Consider the following 17,731-nt stretch of genomic DNA (forward strand, 5'->3'; position numbering starts at 1 on the left):
TAATGCTCTGTATTTGGTGGGATAGTGTACTATGAGCTGTTAAATCCGCACGAGACTGTCACGGCTGATCGTTATCGACATCAATTGTATAAGTTGAAGCAAGCATTGGACCAAAAACGACCACCAATCGCGAGTAAACGACGGAAAGTGATTCTTCTTCGTGACAACGCTCGACCTCACGTTGCGTCGTCAGTGAAACAAACACTATTAGAGCTCGAATGGGAAGTCTTACCGCACCCCGCGTATTGCTCCATGCGATTATTATTTGTTCCGGTGGATGCAAGACGCTTTAGAGGATACACACTTTCATAATTTGGAAGAAGTGCGAAAATTCGTCGACGAATGGATCAACTGAAAAGAAGAGTCATTTTATCGTGGTGGAATCCATCTCTTGCCAGAGCATTAAATGTTGATCGTACAACAGTTGCCAAACATTTACATGAAATGGGGAAAATTCAGAAGGAAGGGAAATGGGTTCGACATGAATTATCGGAAAGTGCCATTTGAACATTTGCATTTCGTTGATCGCCAGGCAAAAAAAGAAGAGTCTTTTGTCTCGGATTGTTACTGGGGATGAAAAGTGGATCTATTTTGATAACCCGAAACGCAGAAAATCATGGGTGGGTCCAGGCGAACCATCAACATCCACTCCGAGACGCAATATTCGCGGTTCAAAAGTAATGCTCTGTATTTGGTGGGATAGTGTACTATGAGCTGTTAAATCCGCACGAGACTGTCACGGCTGATCGTTATCGACACCAATTGTACAAGTTGAAGCAAGCATTGGACCAAAAACGACCACCAATTGCGAGTAAACGACGGAAAGTGATTCTTCTTCGTGACAACGCTCGACCTCACGTTGCGTCATCAGTGAAACAAACACTATTAGAGCTCGAATGGGAAGTCTTACCGCACCCCGCGTATTGCTCCATGCGATTATTATTTGTTCCGGTGGATGCAAGACGCTTTAGAGGATACACACTTTCATAATTTGGAAGAAGTGCGAAAATTCGTCGACGAATGGATCAACTGAAAAGAAGAGTCATTTTATCGTCGTCGAATCCATCATTGCCAGAGCATTAAATGTTGATCGTACAACAGTTGCCAAACATTTACATGAAATGGGGAAAATTCAAAAGAAGGGAAATGGGTTCGACATCAATTATCGGAAAGTGCCATTTGAACATTTGCATTTCGTTGATCGCCAGGCAAAAAAGAAGAGTCTTTTGTCTCGGATTGTTACTGGGGATGAAAAGTGGATCTATTTTGATATCCGAAACGCAGAAAATCATGGGTGGTCCAGGCAACCATCAACATCCACTCCGAGACGCAATATTCACGGTTCAAAAGTAATGCTCTGTATTTGGTGGGATAGTGTACTATGAGCTGTTAAATCCGCACGAGACTGTCACGGCTGATCGTTATCGACACCAATTGTACAAGTTGAAGCAAGCATTGGACCAAAAACGACCACCAATTGCGAGTAAACGACAGAAAGTGATTCTTCTTCGTGACAACGCTCGACCTCACGTTGCGTTGTCAGTGAAAGAAACACTATTAGAGCTCGAATGGCAAGTCTTACCGCACCCCGCGTATTGCTCCATGCGATTATTATTTGTTCCGGTGGATGCAAGACGCTTTAGAGGATACACACTTTGATAAGTTGGAAGAAGTGCGAAAATTCGTCGACGAATGGATCAACTGAAAAGAAGAGTCATTTTATCGTCGTGGAATCCATCTCTTGCCAGAGCATTAAATGTTGATCGTACAACAGTTGCCAAACATTTACATGAAATGGGGAAAATTCAGAAGGAAGGGAAATGGGTTCGACATCAATTATCGGAAAGTGCCATTTGAACATTTGCATTTCGTTGATCGCCAGGCAAAAAAAGAAGAGTCTTTTGTCTCGGATTGTTACTGGGGATGAAAAGTGGATCTATTTTGATAATCCGAAACGCAGAAAATCATGGGTGGGTCCAGGCAAACCATCAACATCCACTCCGAGACGCAATATTCACGGTTCAAAAGTAATGCTCTGTATTTGGTGGGATAATGTACTAAATCCGCACGAGACTGTCACGGCTGATCGTTATCGACACCAATTGTACAAGTTGAAGCAAGCATTGGACGAAAAACGACCACCAATTGCGAGTAAACGACGGAAAGTGATTCTTCTTCGTGACAACGCTCGACCTCACGTTGCGTTGTCAGTGAAACAAACACTATTAGAGCTTGAATGGCAAGTCTTCTCCGGACATTGCTCCATGCGATTATTATTTGTTCCGGTGGATGCAACACGCTTTAGAGGATACACACTTTCATAATTTCGAAGAAGTGCGAAAATTCGTCGACGAATGGATCAACTCAAAAGCAGAGTCATTTTATCGTCATCTCTTGCCAGAAAGATGGGAAAAAGTTATAGAAAAGGAAGGAAAATATTTTGATTAAGGTAGTCATTCATTATCATATTTAAATACATGCGTTTTTGAGCAAAAAAACCCTCAAAAGTAAATCACACTCCTAATACGATATCCTATTAGAGTTGTCAAGCGCTCGACGCGATCGATGGGCGTTCAAAACGTTATTATTCGTCGGCTTGGAGCGCGCGTTAAACCGCGCTCGTTGGACTCTCAGATCGCCTCTTCCGCGACGACGTAACGTCTCGTCGTTCGAGGCAAAGGACGAAAGAAATATGCCATTCGCGTTCGCCATTCGCACGTGCAATGTTTAATTATCAGCGGCTCGCGCGATTACAATCTTGTCAAAAATATCGTCGGAACCGCGAGACAAGCCGGCGCGAGGTGCGCGCCTTTTGCATGTGGTAATTGCTTCTTTAAAAGCGATCATTATGCATGCAATCGCTCGGCGACATTAGCGAGTGCGCAACTCGCATAGGCACGATGATTGCGTTATAGGAAGACGGTGTCTCCTGAGAAAATTGTAATTAAAAGCTGTCAAGAAGCAACGACACGGCTACCCTCGGGGTAGTTGAAGCTCGATTATCATTTTCGCGCCGCGGACGCGTCGCTCTTGAACGCGCAGAGTACCGCAAATCGATCGGCCGCGGATCATTTCGGTCCTCGGCCCTCTCGATTAATGTCACCGCGAAGTGACGGCGAAGGAAATAAACTCTAGGTTGCCTTACTCGGTGAATCGTTCAGGAGATCGTCCTCCTCCTCCTTCGGACTGTGCATACTGCTCGGTGAGGCCTTCACGCCGACACCGCCTGGTCCATGCGTCGTCGTGATAGTGATCTCGCCGTTGCTCGCGGCCAATCTGTTCAGGGCGGATGCGGCGGATACCACGGATTCGGTCAAAGGCGACGACTGCTCGTGCCTCTCCCTGTGATGTTTCTCCGTCGACTGCGGACACAACGCGGCGGTAGGGACGGATTAGTAGCTCGCCAGTAATGGACGACAATGCTCGGCACTCTTCCACTTTGCCAATTATGCACTCTATAATGAGCCGGGGACTCCGGGTCGGGATCGGGATAATTAGCGGAAGGAAAGTAGCCGCCGCCACCAGAATACTTTCTTAACAAGATACCGCTCGGCTATCGGGAATTATTTCTGCGTTGCCCCCGCGTGATCCCGAGAGAGCACATCCGCGATCAGGTAGAAATCCGTTTGCATCGTTAGAAAAAACACGGGAAAGGTGCTCCCGCTCTCCAGTCCTCGCGGATGTTGTTCGCCAGCGGACGGTTAACCAGGCGCTCACCGTTGTAGTTGAAATTATCGGAGAAATGAATAACAGGTACGCATATCCGTCCCGGGTATCGTCGTTATCGAGACGAAACGAACGTGGAATACCTTCGGTCCCCGTAACGACGCAACAATACGCGCGATATCGCGAAAATACGGAGCTCGCTGTGAAAGTAAAACTCCACTTTTCTTTTTAATCGGTTGCGGCGTGTCTGTCAATTTTGTCGACGGCGCCGGAAAGATTCTCGCAGGGACGCACGAAAAAATCACCAATGATCGTTTCCACGAGGTATACTACTAAAATGGTGCAAACCATCAGAGCTCGATAAAAAAAGAAACAACATCGGCGACGGATTCTCAAGTGTCTCCGCCGTTTCTCACAATAATCGCCGTAATGTAGACCGGCGAGTGTGGATTGTCTGCTATTTTATTGGGTTGTTCGGAAAGTAATTTCGTTTTTCACAAAGAGATGTCGTTAGTCGCGTTCCTCGATACTTAACCTTACTCTAAGCGACAAATTCGTTTTACATTTTGACAACTGACCTTTCAGACGTCATTTAGTATCTTATTGTGTTGCGATCTGTCAAGTCATTTTTGTTTGGCATCACATCAAACATGGAAAATCAAAGTGAGCATTTTCGTAATATTTACTTTTTTACTACCGAAAGGGTAAAAATGCAGTGCAAGCGAGAACAAAATTGTGTGCCGTGTACGGAGAAGATGTATTGAGTGAACGTCAGTGTCAGAATTGGTTTTCGAAATTTCGATTTGAAAGATGCACCACGTTCAGGTCGGCCAATTAAAGCTGATGACGAGAAAATAAAGGCTCTGGTGGATGCAAACCGTCGCATAACAACACGCGAAATTGCTGAAAAGTTAAATTTATCGAATTCGACCGTTTACGATCATTTGAAACGCCTTGGATTCGTTTCAAAGCTCGATATTTGGGTTCCACACAATTTAAAGGAAATTGACTTGATTCGACGCATTACCATCTGCGATTCATTGTTGAAACGTGAAGAAAATGAACCATTTTTGAAGCGAATCATAACTGGAGATGAAAAATTGATTGTTTACAACAATGTTGAGCGAAAACGATCATGGTCCAGGCAAGATGAACCTGCTCAATCGACATCCAAGGCAGATATTCATCAAAAGAAGATCATGCTTTCTGTATGGTGGGATTGGAAGGGAATCGTATTTTTCGAGCTACTACCAAGCAACCAGACGATTGATTCGAAAGTGTATTGTCGTCAGCTGGATGAATTGGATGCTGCCATCAAGCAGAAGCGACCGGAATTGGCGAATAGGAAAGGTGTCGTATTCCATCACGACAATGCCAGACCACACACAAGTTTGGTCACTCGCCAGAAGCTTTTACAGCTTGGATGGGATGTGCTACCACACCCACCATACTCTCCTGATCTGGCACCATCCAATTACCATTTGTTCCGGTCTCTACAAAATTCTTTGAACAATGTAAACTTCGATTCAAATAAAGGCGTCAAAAATCACTTGCTTCAATTTTTTGTCAATAAGGAGAAGGACTTCTATGAGCGTGGAATCTTAAAGTTGCCAGAAGGATGGCGAAAGGTAGTGGAACAAAATGGTCAATGCATCACTGAATAAAATTTATTCTAAATAGGAAAAAACCGCCTTTCATTTTTCCTTGAAAAACCGAAATAACTTTCCGAACAACCCAATATATATATATTGGGTCGTTCGGAAAGTAATTTCGTTTTTCACAAAGAGATGTCGTTAGTCGCGTTCCTCGATACTTAACCTTACTCTAAGCGGCAAATTCGTTTTATATTTTGACAACTGACCTTTCAGACGTCATTTAGTATCTTATTGTGTTGCGATCTGTCAAGTAATTTTTGTTTGGCATCACATCAAACATGGAAAATCAAAGTGAGCATTTTCGTAATATTTACTTTTTTACTACCGAAAGGGTAAAAATGCAGTGCAAGCGAGAACAAAATTGTGTGCCGTGTACGGAGAAGATGTATTGAGTGAACGTCAGTGTCAGAATTGGTTTTCGAAATTTCGATTTGAAAGATGCACCACGTTCAGGTCGGCCAATTAAAGCTGATGACGAGAAAATAAAGGCTCTGGTGGATGCAAACCGTCGCATAACAACACGCGAAATTGCTGAAAAGTTAAATTTATCGAATTCGACCGTTTACGATCATTTGAAACGCCTTGGATTCGTTTCAAAGCTCGATATTTGGGTTCCACACAATTTAAAGGAAATTGACTTGATTCGACGCATTACCATCTGCGATTCATTGTTGAAACGTGAAGAAAATGAACCATTTTTGAAGCGAATCATAACTGGAGATGAAAAATTGATTGTTTACAACAATGTTGAGCGAAAACGATCATGGTCCAGGCAAGATGAACCTGCTCAATCGACATCCAAGGCAGATATTCATCAAAAGAAGATCATGCTTTCTGTATGGTGGGATTGGAAGGGAATCGTATTTTTCGAGCTACTACCAAGCAACCAGACGATTGATTCGAAAGTGTATTGTCGTCAGCTGGATGAATTGGATGCTGCCATCAAGCAGAAGCGACCGGAATTGGCGAATGGGAAAGGTGTCGTATTCCATCACGACAATGCCAGACCACACACAAGTTTGGTCACTCGCCAGAAGCTTTTACAGCTTGGATGGGATGTGCTACCACACCCACCATACTCTCCTGATCTGGCACCATCCAATTACCATTTGTTCCGGTCTCTACAAAATTCTTTGAACAATGTAAACTTCGATTCAAATGAAGGCGTCAAAAATCACTTGCTTCAATTTTTTGTCAATAAGGAGAAGGACTTCTATGAGCGTGGAATCTTAAAGTTGCCAGAAGGATGGCGAAAGGTAGTGGAACAAAATGGTCAATGCATCACTGAATAAAATTTATTCTAAATAGGAAAAAACCGCCTTTCATTTTTCCTTGAAAAACCGAAATAACTTTCCGAACAACCCAATATATATATATTGGGTCGTTCGGAAAGTAATTTCGTTTTTCACAAAGAGATGTCGTTAGTCGCGTTCCTCGATACTTAACCTTACTCTAAGCGACAAATTCGTTTTATATTTTGACAACTGACCTTTCAGACGTCATTTAGTATCTTATTGTGTTGCGATCTGTCAAGTAATTTTTGTTTGGCATCACATCAAACATGGAAAATCAAAGTGAGCATTTTCGTAATATTTACTTTTTTACTACCGAAAGGGTAAAAATGCAGTGCAAGCGAGAACAAAATTGTGTGCCGTGTACGGAGAAGATGTATTGAGTGAACGTCAGTGTCAGAATTGGTTTTCGAAATTTCGATTTGAAAGATGCGCCACGTTCAGGTCGGCCAATTAAAGCTGATGACGAGAAAATAAAGGCTCTGGTGGATGCAAACCGTCGCATAACAACACGCGAAATTGCTGAAAAGTTAAATTTATCGAATTCGACCGTTTACGATCATTTGAAACGCCTTGGATTCGTTTCAAAGCTCGATATTTGGGTTCCACACAATTTAAAGGAAATTGACTTGATTCGACGCATTACCATCTGCGATTCATTGTTGAAACGTGAAGAAAATGAACCATTTTTGAAGCAAATTATAACTGGAGATGAAAAATTGATTGTTTACAACAATGTTGAGCGAAAACGATCATGGTCCAGGCAAGATGAACCTGCTCAATCGACATCCAAGGCAGATATTCATCAAAAGAAGATCATGCTTTCTGTATGGTGGGATTGGAAGGGAATCGTATTTTTCGAGCTACTACCAAGCAACCAGACGATTGATTCGAAAGTGTATTGTCGTCAGCTGGATGAATTGGATGCTGCCATCAAGCAGAAGCGACCGGAATTGGCGAATGGGAAAGGTGTCGTATTCCATCACGACAATGCCAGACCACACACAAGTTTGGTCACTCGCCAGAAGCTTCTACAGCTTGGATGGGGTGTGCTACCACACCCACCATACTCTCCTGATCTGGCACCATCCAATTACCATTTGTTCCGGTCTCTACAAAATTCTTTGAACAATGTAAACTTCGATTCAAATGAAGGCGTCAAAAATCACTTGCTTCAATTTTTTGTCAATAAGGAGAAGGACTTCTATGAGCGTGGAATCTTAAAGTTGCCAGAAGGATGGCGAAAGGTAGTGGAACAAAATGGTCAATGCATCACTGAATAAAATTTATTCTAAATAGGAAAAAACCGCCTTTCATTTTTCCTTGAAAAACCGAAATAACTTTCCGAACAACCCAATATATATATATTGGGTCGTTCGGAAAGTAATTTCGTTTTTCACAAAGAGATGTCGTTAGTCGCGTTCCTCGATACTTAACCTTACTCTAAGCGGCAAATTCGTTTTATATTTTGACAACTGACCTTTCAGACGTCATTTAGTATCTTATTGTGTTGCGATCTGTCAAGTAATTTTTGTTTGGCATCACATCAAACATGGAAAATCAAAGTGAGCATTTTCGTAATATTTACTTTTTTACTACCGAAAGGGTAAAAATGCAGTGCAAGCGAGAACAAAATTGTGTGCCGTGTACGGAGAAGATGTATTGAGTGAACGTCAGTGTCAGAATTGGTTTTCGAAATTTCGATTTGAAAGATGCGCCACGTTCAGGTCGGCCAATTAAAGCTGATGACGAGAAAATAAAGGCTCTGGTGGATGCAAACCGTCGCATAACAACACGCGAAATTGCTGAAAAGTTAAATTTATCGAATTCGACCGTTTACGATCATTTGAAACGCCTTGGATTCGTTTCAAAGCTCGATATTTGGGTTCCACACAATTTAAAGGAAATTGACTTGATTCGACGCATTACCATCTGCGATTCATTGTTGAAACGTGAAGAAAATGAACCATTTTTGAAGCAAATTATAACTGGAGATGAAAAATTGATTGTTTACAACAATGTTAGCGAAAACGATCATGGTCCAGGCAAGATGAACCGCTCAATCGACATCCAAGGCAGATATTCATCAAAAGAAGATCATGCTTTCTGTATGGTGGGATTGGAAGGGAATCGTATTTTTCGAGCTACTACCAAGCAACCAGACGATTGATTCGAAAGTGTATTGTCGTCAGCTGGATGAATTGGATGCTGCCATCAAGCAGAAGCGACCGGAATTGGCGAATGGGAAAGGTGTCGTATTCCATCACGACAATGCCAGACCACACACAAGTTTGGTCACTCGCCAGAAGCTTCTACAGCTTGGATGGGGTGTGCTACCACACCCACCATACTCTCCTGATCTGGCACCATCCAATTACCATTTGTTCCGGTCTCTACAAAATTCTTTGAACAATGTAAACTTCGATTCAAATAAAGGCGTCAAAAATCACTTGCTTCAATTTTTTGTCAATAAGGAGAAGGACTTCTATGAGCGTGGAATTTAAAGTTGCCAGAAGGATGGCGAAAGGTAGTGGAACAAAATGGTCAATGCATCACTGAATAAAATTTATTCTAAATATGAAAAACCGCCTTTCATTTTTCCTTGAAAAAACGAAATAACTTTCCGAACAACCCAATAGAAAGGGGGAAATACTTGCGAAGGGGGTCGGACATACCGTGTAATGATTTATATGCGAGGTGTGCCGGTGGCTGTGCTGTTGAGGCGACGTCGTTAGCAGCGGTTGCTGTGAGGCCTGAACGGCCTGTACGGCCTGCGCGGCTTGCGCCTGTGCCGCCTGAGCGGCCTGCAGCAGTTGCTGAGGCTGCATCGCGCTCAGAAGTTGCTGGCTCGCCGAGCTGTTGCTCAGAAGATGCGGCAGAGCGGCGGGATTCAGTCCTAATCCCGATGCCAGGCTGGGGCTCGTGGGAACTGATACAAGGACAAGCAAACGCACGTACTACGATATCTGACGCTGCATTAATCGCAGGGCAGACGCAACGCTGGTAGTATCTTAACGCGTCCGGGCTTTTCTGTGCTCGCAGAAATATTTAAACATTAATAATGCATAATGCATTACAATGTCTAACCGATCGCTGATAAACAAGGGCTAATTAACTATTCAACAACTCGCGACATTTAGCAACTGATTAAAAAAAGATCACGTCTCTCTGACGAGGGTATTATTAGGTTTAAAATTGGTTACGGTATTATTATACTACTTGTCGAAGGTAGCTGTTGGTCGATAAGAAAATCGCGGTGGCGAGGAATAAATTACACGCCTCATTCTTCCGGCAAATATACAACGACATTTCAATAACGAGCTGTTTAAAATGCAGGAGGGTACATTTAGCGACGCTGCGCGCAGCCGAGTGAGGGTAGGAAATAAATGTTGCGCGTCGTGTCGGTGCGCGCAGTGAAAGAAGAACGTTAATTGCGTTTTTCGTTCGGCGCTACGGCCAGCACGGGGACGGAAATCTTCCGTAAGCGACTCGGCGTCAGACTTACCGTTGCTCGTAGGGGTGTTGAGCATGTTCTGCGGCTGGGCTAGAGACTGCAGGTTCGCCAGTGTCGTGGAAACTACCTGTCCGTTGCTCAGCGCCAGGTTCACCATCTGATTGTTCGTGACGTGGCTGACCGGTATGGTCAGGATGGTCTGAGTGGCGATCCCTGAAGAGCGAGGAACATTTTTCAGAGCGACGCAGAATGATCGTACGCACGAGACAATCCGGATCCGGATAGATCGTTACAGGATCAAGGGCGAGAAAGGGGATTAATCGTATCCGTCGAGAGCGCCATGTAATCGTATTTCGAATCAATAGATACTTCATTCCCATTATGAACATAGCCACGCGTCGCTGATCCGGGATGGGTAGTAAAGTTATCAGAGTCTCATAGAGGGATTATTAGGCAACCCATAGGGCAGGTAACCTCGCAGGCCAGCGTAGTTGGCAAACTATTATCGTCATCTTAATAGTGGGTACAGGTACTGGCACTGGACTGCGCTGCGAGAAGGACGCCTAATCATACTTAGAATAGTTTCGGGATTACCTCCAGCTCCGCTAATCTGATTACCCTGTACACGCGCTTAATATGATTACTGATCATGAGTACGTACCCGTGTTGCCACCTGCAGCTAAGCTAAGCAAATCCCGTATTCCGAACAGCCATAAAAGTTTCACGTTCTGAGGTAAGGTCAACCGGCAATCCGATTAACGCGCGGTTCAAGCATCACCGAATGAAAACGCGCTCGCGCTGGCCGATACCTTCGCCGCCAGGGGACTCGCCCTCTCGCGCGAAACGCGAAATCTAAGCACGTGGCTCGCAATGAGCGACGAAATGTCCGAGTTCCGAGCGTTTACGCCTCGCCGCCCATCCTGGAGGCGAAGGAGAACTCTCCTCGACTCTCTTGGGAATATCGATAATTTAATCACGCCCAATGTCCAATCGCGCAAGATCCGCGAGGTATTGCTTCCGCGGTCGACGAACAGAAGGTACGCCTCGTCGTTCTCTTCCCCTTTATGGGGCGTTTTAACGCGTCCGCTCGCTTTTCGAATCTCGATCGTTGAAGCGGCCGATATCTCGCCGTGGAATAAATCGCCGCGGACAATAATTTCTATGAACGACAACCTATTGACCGCGCGCTCTCGACTCGTCCTCGCCTCGACACTCGACGTCTATCAGGGACCAATCGAGCGTTAGTCAGTTACCATCGATTGAGTCGAAAAGCAGTGCAAACATTATTTGCCGCCACGTAACTCGTCATCCTACCGCGGCCGGTCCATATCCACGAACTTCAATCCACTTAGGCGGAATCCCAAAGTTCTCCTTCTGCCTCCCGTCCGCTGCTCTTACCCCTCAGCTTGCTCTTCTCGCCCTATCCCTCTCTCTCTCTCTCTTCCTTCCTCGATTGCCAGAATAGGAACCCAACTTGGTAGAAACGAAGTTAGCGCGGACCGCAATCGATATAATAGCGGCCGAATCCGCGGAGCTGCGATGTCCAGCCAGTGAGCGGTAGGGTTACAAGCACGGGGGGTGGAAGGCGGACCCGAGAAAGGAGGCAGGACAGGGTGGGATTCGTGAGGTTGGAAAGGGGTAGTGAGACGTTAATTATACATTGAAATTAGTTGCGGAGTTTGCCCTGTGCTCGCCGAGGCAGTCCAGGGCCACTAAGTATGGACGACGGGCCGGCCTTGGTCCGAGCTGGTCAGAGATATAGTCGATATTATATTATATATCGGCACATCTTGATTGTACAACATTATGCGCCGGCACATCGTCGCTGGGCGGTGCGTCGCGCTCGTCGATCAATCGCAGCGACAACTTTGTGCATGCGGACAAAGTCACGAGCCGCTTCGGGAATTTCGATCGCAATTATCGCAGATCGTTTGTGAACGATCGAGGAAGAATGGACACTTCGAGATCAAGAACAAGACGGGAAAGAGGAATGGTGTTACGCTCTGCGGAGGATCATCCATGTCCGGTGCGAAATGCGGCGTGAAGCAACACGAGAGACACTTGCTGACTTACCTTGCGAAGTGGGGATAAGAAGCTGAGCCCCTTGAATGCCCTGGACCAATTGACCGGACGTTAGGATGAATTGAGGCATCGCGACCGGTTGCGGTTGAGATAATAGCTGAGGTAACGTCGCCATTGGGGCCGAGCTAGGTTGCAGAAGGTGGGGAGCCGCCGTCGTACTCGAGGCTGTTGGTACCGTACCGCCTGGGAATGAAAATCAACGATTCCGCCGCGTTAACACCACTTTTGTCGTCCAATACGCGACCCTTGACCTCGCGTGTTCCCATCCCATGTGGTTCACGCGAGTTTTGTCCATCTTCCCGACTAGAAATTTATCCAGTGGTCCTGATCAGGTTGACCTTATTTTATTATCAGGTCCTGATAAGGTAAATACATCAGGACCTGATCAGTCATGTAACGCAGCACAATAGTTAGGTCCTTATCTGGATATCCTCATCAGGTTTATATCGGGTTGAATTATTAAATCCTTACTACCCAGACAGCACAAGTCGTCTAAAGGATTACTAAAACTTGATATTTTCGGTGAGTGTAAGAGTCCTTAGAACATATACTACTAGTATATGTTCTAAGTAAGAGTCCAAAAGAAGAGGAGATTAGAGTACCGGATCGGTTTTCCAGATGGTTATTTGTAAGGTGCTAACCAAATGTTTCTTGCGAGAACGTCACGCCTGACCTGGCCATCTATCGGTCGCTTGGTGAATCAGAGGCGGGAAACACACACTTGTGTTGATTTTTGTCTCTTATTGTTCCATAATCGAGTACATTGAAACGTATATGATATAAAAATAATTAATACTCGCAAATTAAGTAGAAATTACTATTCTTTCTACATTAAGTATTGGGTTGGCCAAAAAGTAATTGCGTTTTTTTCCAATAGATGGACATACATGTCTTGAAATGTAACTAACTTCATTCTAAACCGCAAATTCATTATGTAGGTTAACAACTCACAGTTCAAGCTTGTTTTACAAAAAGAAAGTACACGATTTCGTTAACGATTGTTTGTTTGCCGTCGATTTCAAAATGGAAAATCAAAAAGAACATTTTCCTCATATTTTGTTTTATTACTTCCGAAAAGGGAAAAACGCTGTGCAAGCTCATAAAAAGTTATGTCATGTATATGGCGAAGATGCTTTAAAACTGCGGCAGTGTCAAAATTGGTTTACTAAATTTCGATCTGCAGATTTTAATGTGAAAGATGCACCACGCTCAGGAAGGCCAATCGAAATTGATGATGACAAAATAAAGGCACTGATCGATTCCAATCGGCGTTTAACGACACGAGAGATTGCTGAGAATCTTAACACATCGAAATCGAGTGTTGAAAACCATTTAAAACGACTTGGATACATTAGTAAGCTCGATATTTGGATACCACGTGAGCTCAAAGAAATTCATCTCACTAAGCGTATTGACATCTGCGATTCTCTTTTCAAACGTGAGGAAAATGATCGATTTTTGAAACGTATGATAACAGGCGACGAAAAATCGATCGTCTACAACAACGTCAAACGAAAAAGATCGTGATGAACCTGCTGAAAGCACTTGAAAAGCAGATATTCACCAAAGAAAGATTATGCTGTCAGTCTGGTGGGACTTTAAAGGTATTGTGTATTTTGAGCTGCTTGCAAGGAATCAAACCATTAATTCAGGCGTATACTGTCGTCAACTGGATAAATTAAACGATGCCATCAAACAGAAACGTCGAGAATTGGCGAATCGCAAAGGTGTTGTGTTTCACCATGATAACGCTAGACCACGTACAAGTTTGGTCACTCGTGAAAAATTGTTGCAGCTTGGGTGGGATGTGTTACCACATCCACCATGTTCGCCAGACCTGGCACCATCAGATTACCATTCGTTTCGTTCTTTGCAAAACGCCTTGAATGGTAAAACCTTGACTGCTGATGAGGATATCAAATGGTTCTTGGAATTGTTTTTTGCTAAAAAGATAAGAACTTTTTTGAGCGCGGAATCATGAAGTTGCCTGAAAAATGGCAAAAGATAATCAAACAAAATGGATAATATATTGTTTAATAAAGTTTTTGTTTCCCATGAAAACTTCGCCTTTTATTTATATACAAAAAGCACAATTACTTTTTGGCCAACCCAATATATGGCGAAGATGCTTTAAAACTGCGGCAGTGTCAAAATTGGTTTACTAAATTTCGATCTGCAGATTTTAATGTGAAAGATGCACCACGCTCGGAAGGCCAATCGAAATTGATGATGACAAAATAAAGGCACTGATCGATTCCAATCGGCGTTTAACGACACGAGAGATTGCTGAGAATCTTAACACGTCGAAATCGAGTGTTGAAAACCATTTAAAACGACTTGGATACATTAGTAAGCTCGATATTTGGATACCACGTGAGCTCAAAGAAATTCATCTCACTAAGCGTATTGACATCTGCGATTCTCTTTTCAAACGTGAGGAAAATGATCGATTTTTGAAACGTATGATAACAGGCGACGAAAAATCGATCGTCTACAACAACGTCAAACGAAAAAGATCGTGATGAACCTGCTGAAAGCACTTGAAAAGCAGATATTCACCAAAGAAAGATTATGCTGTCAGTCTGGTGGGACTTTAAAGGTATTGTGTATTTTGAGCTGCTTGCAAGGAATCAAACCATTAATTCAGACGTATACTGTCGTCAACTGGATAAATTAAACGATGCCATCAAACAGAAACGTCGAGAATTAGCGAATCGCAAAGGTGTTGTGTTTCACCATGATAACGCTAGACCACGTACAAGTTTGGTCACTCGTGAAAAATTGTTGCAGCTTGGGTGGGATGTGTTACCACATCCACCATGTTCGCCAGACCTGGCACATCAGATTACCATTCGTTTCGTTCTTTGCAAAACGCCTTGAATGGTAAAACCTTGACTGCTGATGAGGATATCAAATGGTTCTTGGAATTGTTTTTTTGCTAAAAAGATAAGAACTTTTTTGAGCGCGGAATCATGAAGTTGCCTGAAAAATGGCAAAAGATAATCAAACAAAATGGTAATATATTGTTTAATAAAGTTTTTGTTTCCCATGAAAATTCGCCTTTTATTTATATAAAAAAGCACAATTACTTTTTGGCCAACCCAATATATGGCGAAGATGCTTTAAAACTGCGGCAGTGTCAAAATTGGTTTACTAAATTTCGATCTGCAGATTTTAATGTGAAAGATGCACCACGCTCAGAAGGCCAATCGAAATTGATGATGACAAAATAAAGGCACTGATCGATTCCAATCGGCGTTTAACGACACGAGAGATTGCTGAGAATCTTAACACATCGAAATCGAGTGTTGAAAACCATTAAAACGACTTGGATACATTAGTAAGCTCGATATTTGGGTACCACATGAGCTCAAAGAAATTCATCTCACTAAGCGTATTGACATCTGCGATTCTCTTTTGAAACGTGAGGAAAATGATCATTTTTGAAACGTATGATAACAGGCGACGAAAAATCGATCGTCTACAACAACGTCAAACGAAAAAGATCGTGATGAACCTGCTGAAAGCACTTGAAAAGCAGATATTCACCAAAGAAAGATTATGCTGTCAGTCTGGTGGGACTTTAAAGGTATTGTGTATTTTGAGCTGCTTGCAAGGAATCAAACCATTAATTCAGACGTATACTGTCGTCAACTGGATAAATTAACGATGCCATCAAACAGAAACGTCGAGAATTGGTGAATCGCAAAGGTGTTGTGTTTCACCATGATAACGCTAGACCACGTACAAGTTTGGTCACTCGTGAAAAATTGTTGCAGCTTGGGATGGGATGTGTTACCACATCCACCATGGTTGTTCGCCAGCGGACGGTTAACCAGCGCGCTTCACCGTTAGTAGTTTGAAATTATCGGAGAAATGAATAAAACAGGTACGCATTAATCCGTCCCGGGTATCTCTTATACGAGACGAAACAACGTGAATCCTATCAGGTCCCACTAACGACCGCAAACAATACGCGCATACGCGAAAAATCACGGATCGCTGTTGAAAGTCAAAACTCCACTTTTCTTTTTAATCGCTTTGCCGGCTGTCTGCAATTTTGTCGACGGCGCCCGGAAGATTCTCGAGGACGCCAACGAAAAAATACCAATGATCGTTTCCACGAAGGTATACTTACTTAAAATGGTGCAAACATCAGCTCGATAAAAAAAAAACAACATCCGTCGACGGAATTCTCAAGTGTCTCCCCGTTTCTCACAATAATCGCCGAATGCTAACCGGCGAGTGTGGATTGTCTGCTATTTTATTGGGTGTTCGGAAAGTAATTTCGTTTTTCACAAAGAGATGTCGTTAGTCGCGTTCTCGATACTTAACCTTACTCTAAAGCGCAAATTCGTTTATATTTTGACAACTGACCTTTCAATCGTCATTTAGTATCTTATTGTGTTGCCGATCTGTCAAGTAATTTTTGTTGGCATCACATTAAACATGGAAAAAATCAAATGTGAGCATTTTTCGTAATATTTACTTTTTTACTACCGAAAGGGTAAAAAATGCAGTGCAAGCAGAGAACAAAATTGTTGCCGTGTACGGAGAAGATTGGTATGGAGTGAACGTCTAGTGTCAGAATTGGTTTTCGAAATTTTCGATTTGAAATGCATCCACGTCAGTCGGCCAATTAAAGCTGATGACGAGAAAATAAAGGCTTGTGGTGGATGCAACCTCGCATAACAACACGCGAAATTGCTGAAAGTATAATTTTATCAAATTCGACCGTTTTACGATCATTGAAACGCCTGGATTCGTTTCCAAAGCTTCGATATTTGGGTTTCCACAACATTTAAAGGAAATTGAACTTGATTCGACGCAATTACCATCTGCGATTCATTGTTGAAACGTGAAGAAAATGAACCATTTCTTGAAGCAATATAATGAGATGAAAATATGATTGTTTACAACAAATGTTTAGCGAAACGATCATGGTCCAGGCAAGAATGAACTGCTCAATCGACATCCAAGGCAGATATTCATCAAAAGAAGATCATGCTATTTCTGTTATGGTGGGATTGGAAGGGAATCGTATTTTTCCAAGCTACTAACCAAGCAACCAGCAACGATTTGATTCGAAAGTGTATTGTTTCGTCAGCTGGATGAATGGATGCTCATGATCAGCAGAAGCGACCGGAATTGGCGCAATCGGAAAGGTGTCGTATTCCATCACGACAATCCAGACACACACAAGTTTGGTACACTCGCCAGAAGCTTCTACAGCTTGGATGGGTGTGCTACCACACACCACCCATACTCTCTGATCTGGCAACCAATCCATTACCATTTGTTCCGGTCTCTACAAAATTCTTTGACAATGTAAACTTCGATTCAAATTAGAAGGCGTCAAAAATCACTTGCTCATTTTTGTCAATAAGAGAGGACTCTATGAGCGTGGAATCTTAAAGTTGCCAGAAGGATGGCGAAAGGAATAGTGGAACAAGCAATGGATACAATTGCATCACTGAATAAAAATTATTATTCTAAATAGGGAAAAAACCGCCTTTCATTTTTCCTTGAAAACCGAAAACTTTTCCGAACGATCCCAATATATATATTATTGGGTTCTGTCG

At 43.1% G+C, this 17,731-nt stretch overlaps 1 protein-coding gene across 3 annotated transcripts in view; it reads right to left on the reverse strand.

The window, feature by feature from the left end:
• Positions 1 to 12,361, reverse strand: part of LOC105285950 (POU domain, class 6, transcription factor 1) — a 28,021-nt gene extending 15,660 nt beyond the window's left edge. The window contains exons 1-4 of one of the 3 annotated variants that reach the window (XM_020033830.2): positions 12,141 to 12,361; positions 10,119 to 10,280; positions 9,289 to 9,542; positions 3,146 to 3,362 (exon numbers count right to left, since the gene is read on the reverse strand). In XM_020033830.2, coding sequence (XP_019889389.1) covers positions 3,146 to 3,362; positions 9,289 to 9,542; positions 10,119 to 10,280; positions 12,141 to 12,264 — 757 coding nt within the window. In that variant the 5' untranslated portion in view covers positions 12,265 to 12,361. The remainder of the gene's footprint in view (positions 1 to 3,145; positions 3,363 to 9,288; positions 9,543 to 10,118; positions 10,281 to 12,140) is intronic. The other 2 variants (XM_020033829.2, XM_011350523.3) reach the window with 2 other exon arrangements.
• Positions 12,362 to 17,731: the final 5,370 nt, after the last annotated feature.

Source organism: Ooceraea biroi, chromosome 13 (genome assembly GCF_003672135.1).
Source record: "Ooceraea biroi isolate clonal line C1 chromosome 13, Obir_v5.4, whole genome shotgun sequence".
Classification (NCBI taxonomy): Eukaryota; Metazoa; Arthropoda; class Insecta; order Hymenoptera; family Formicidae; genus Ooceraea; species Ooceraea biroi.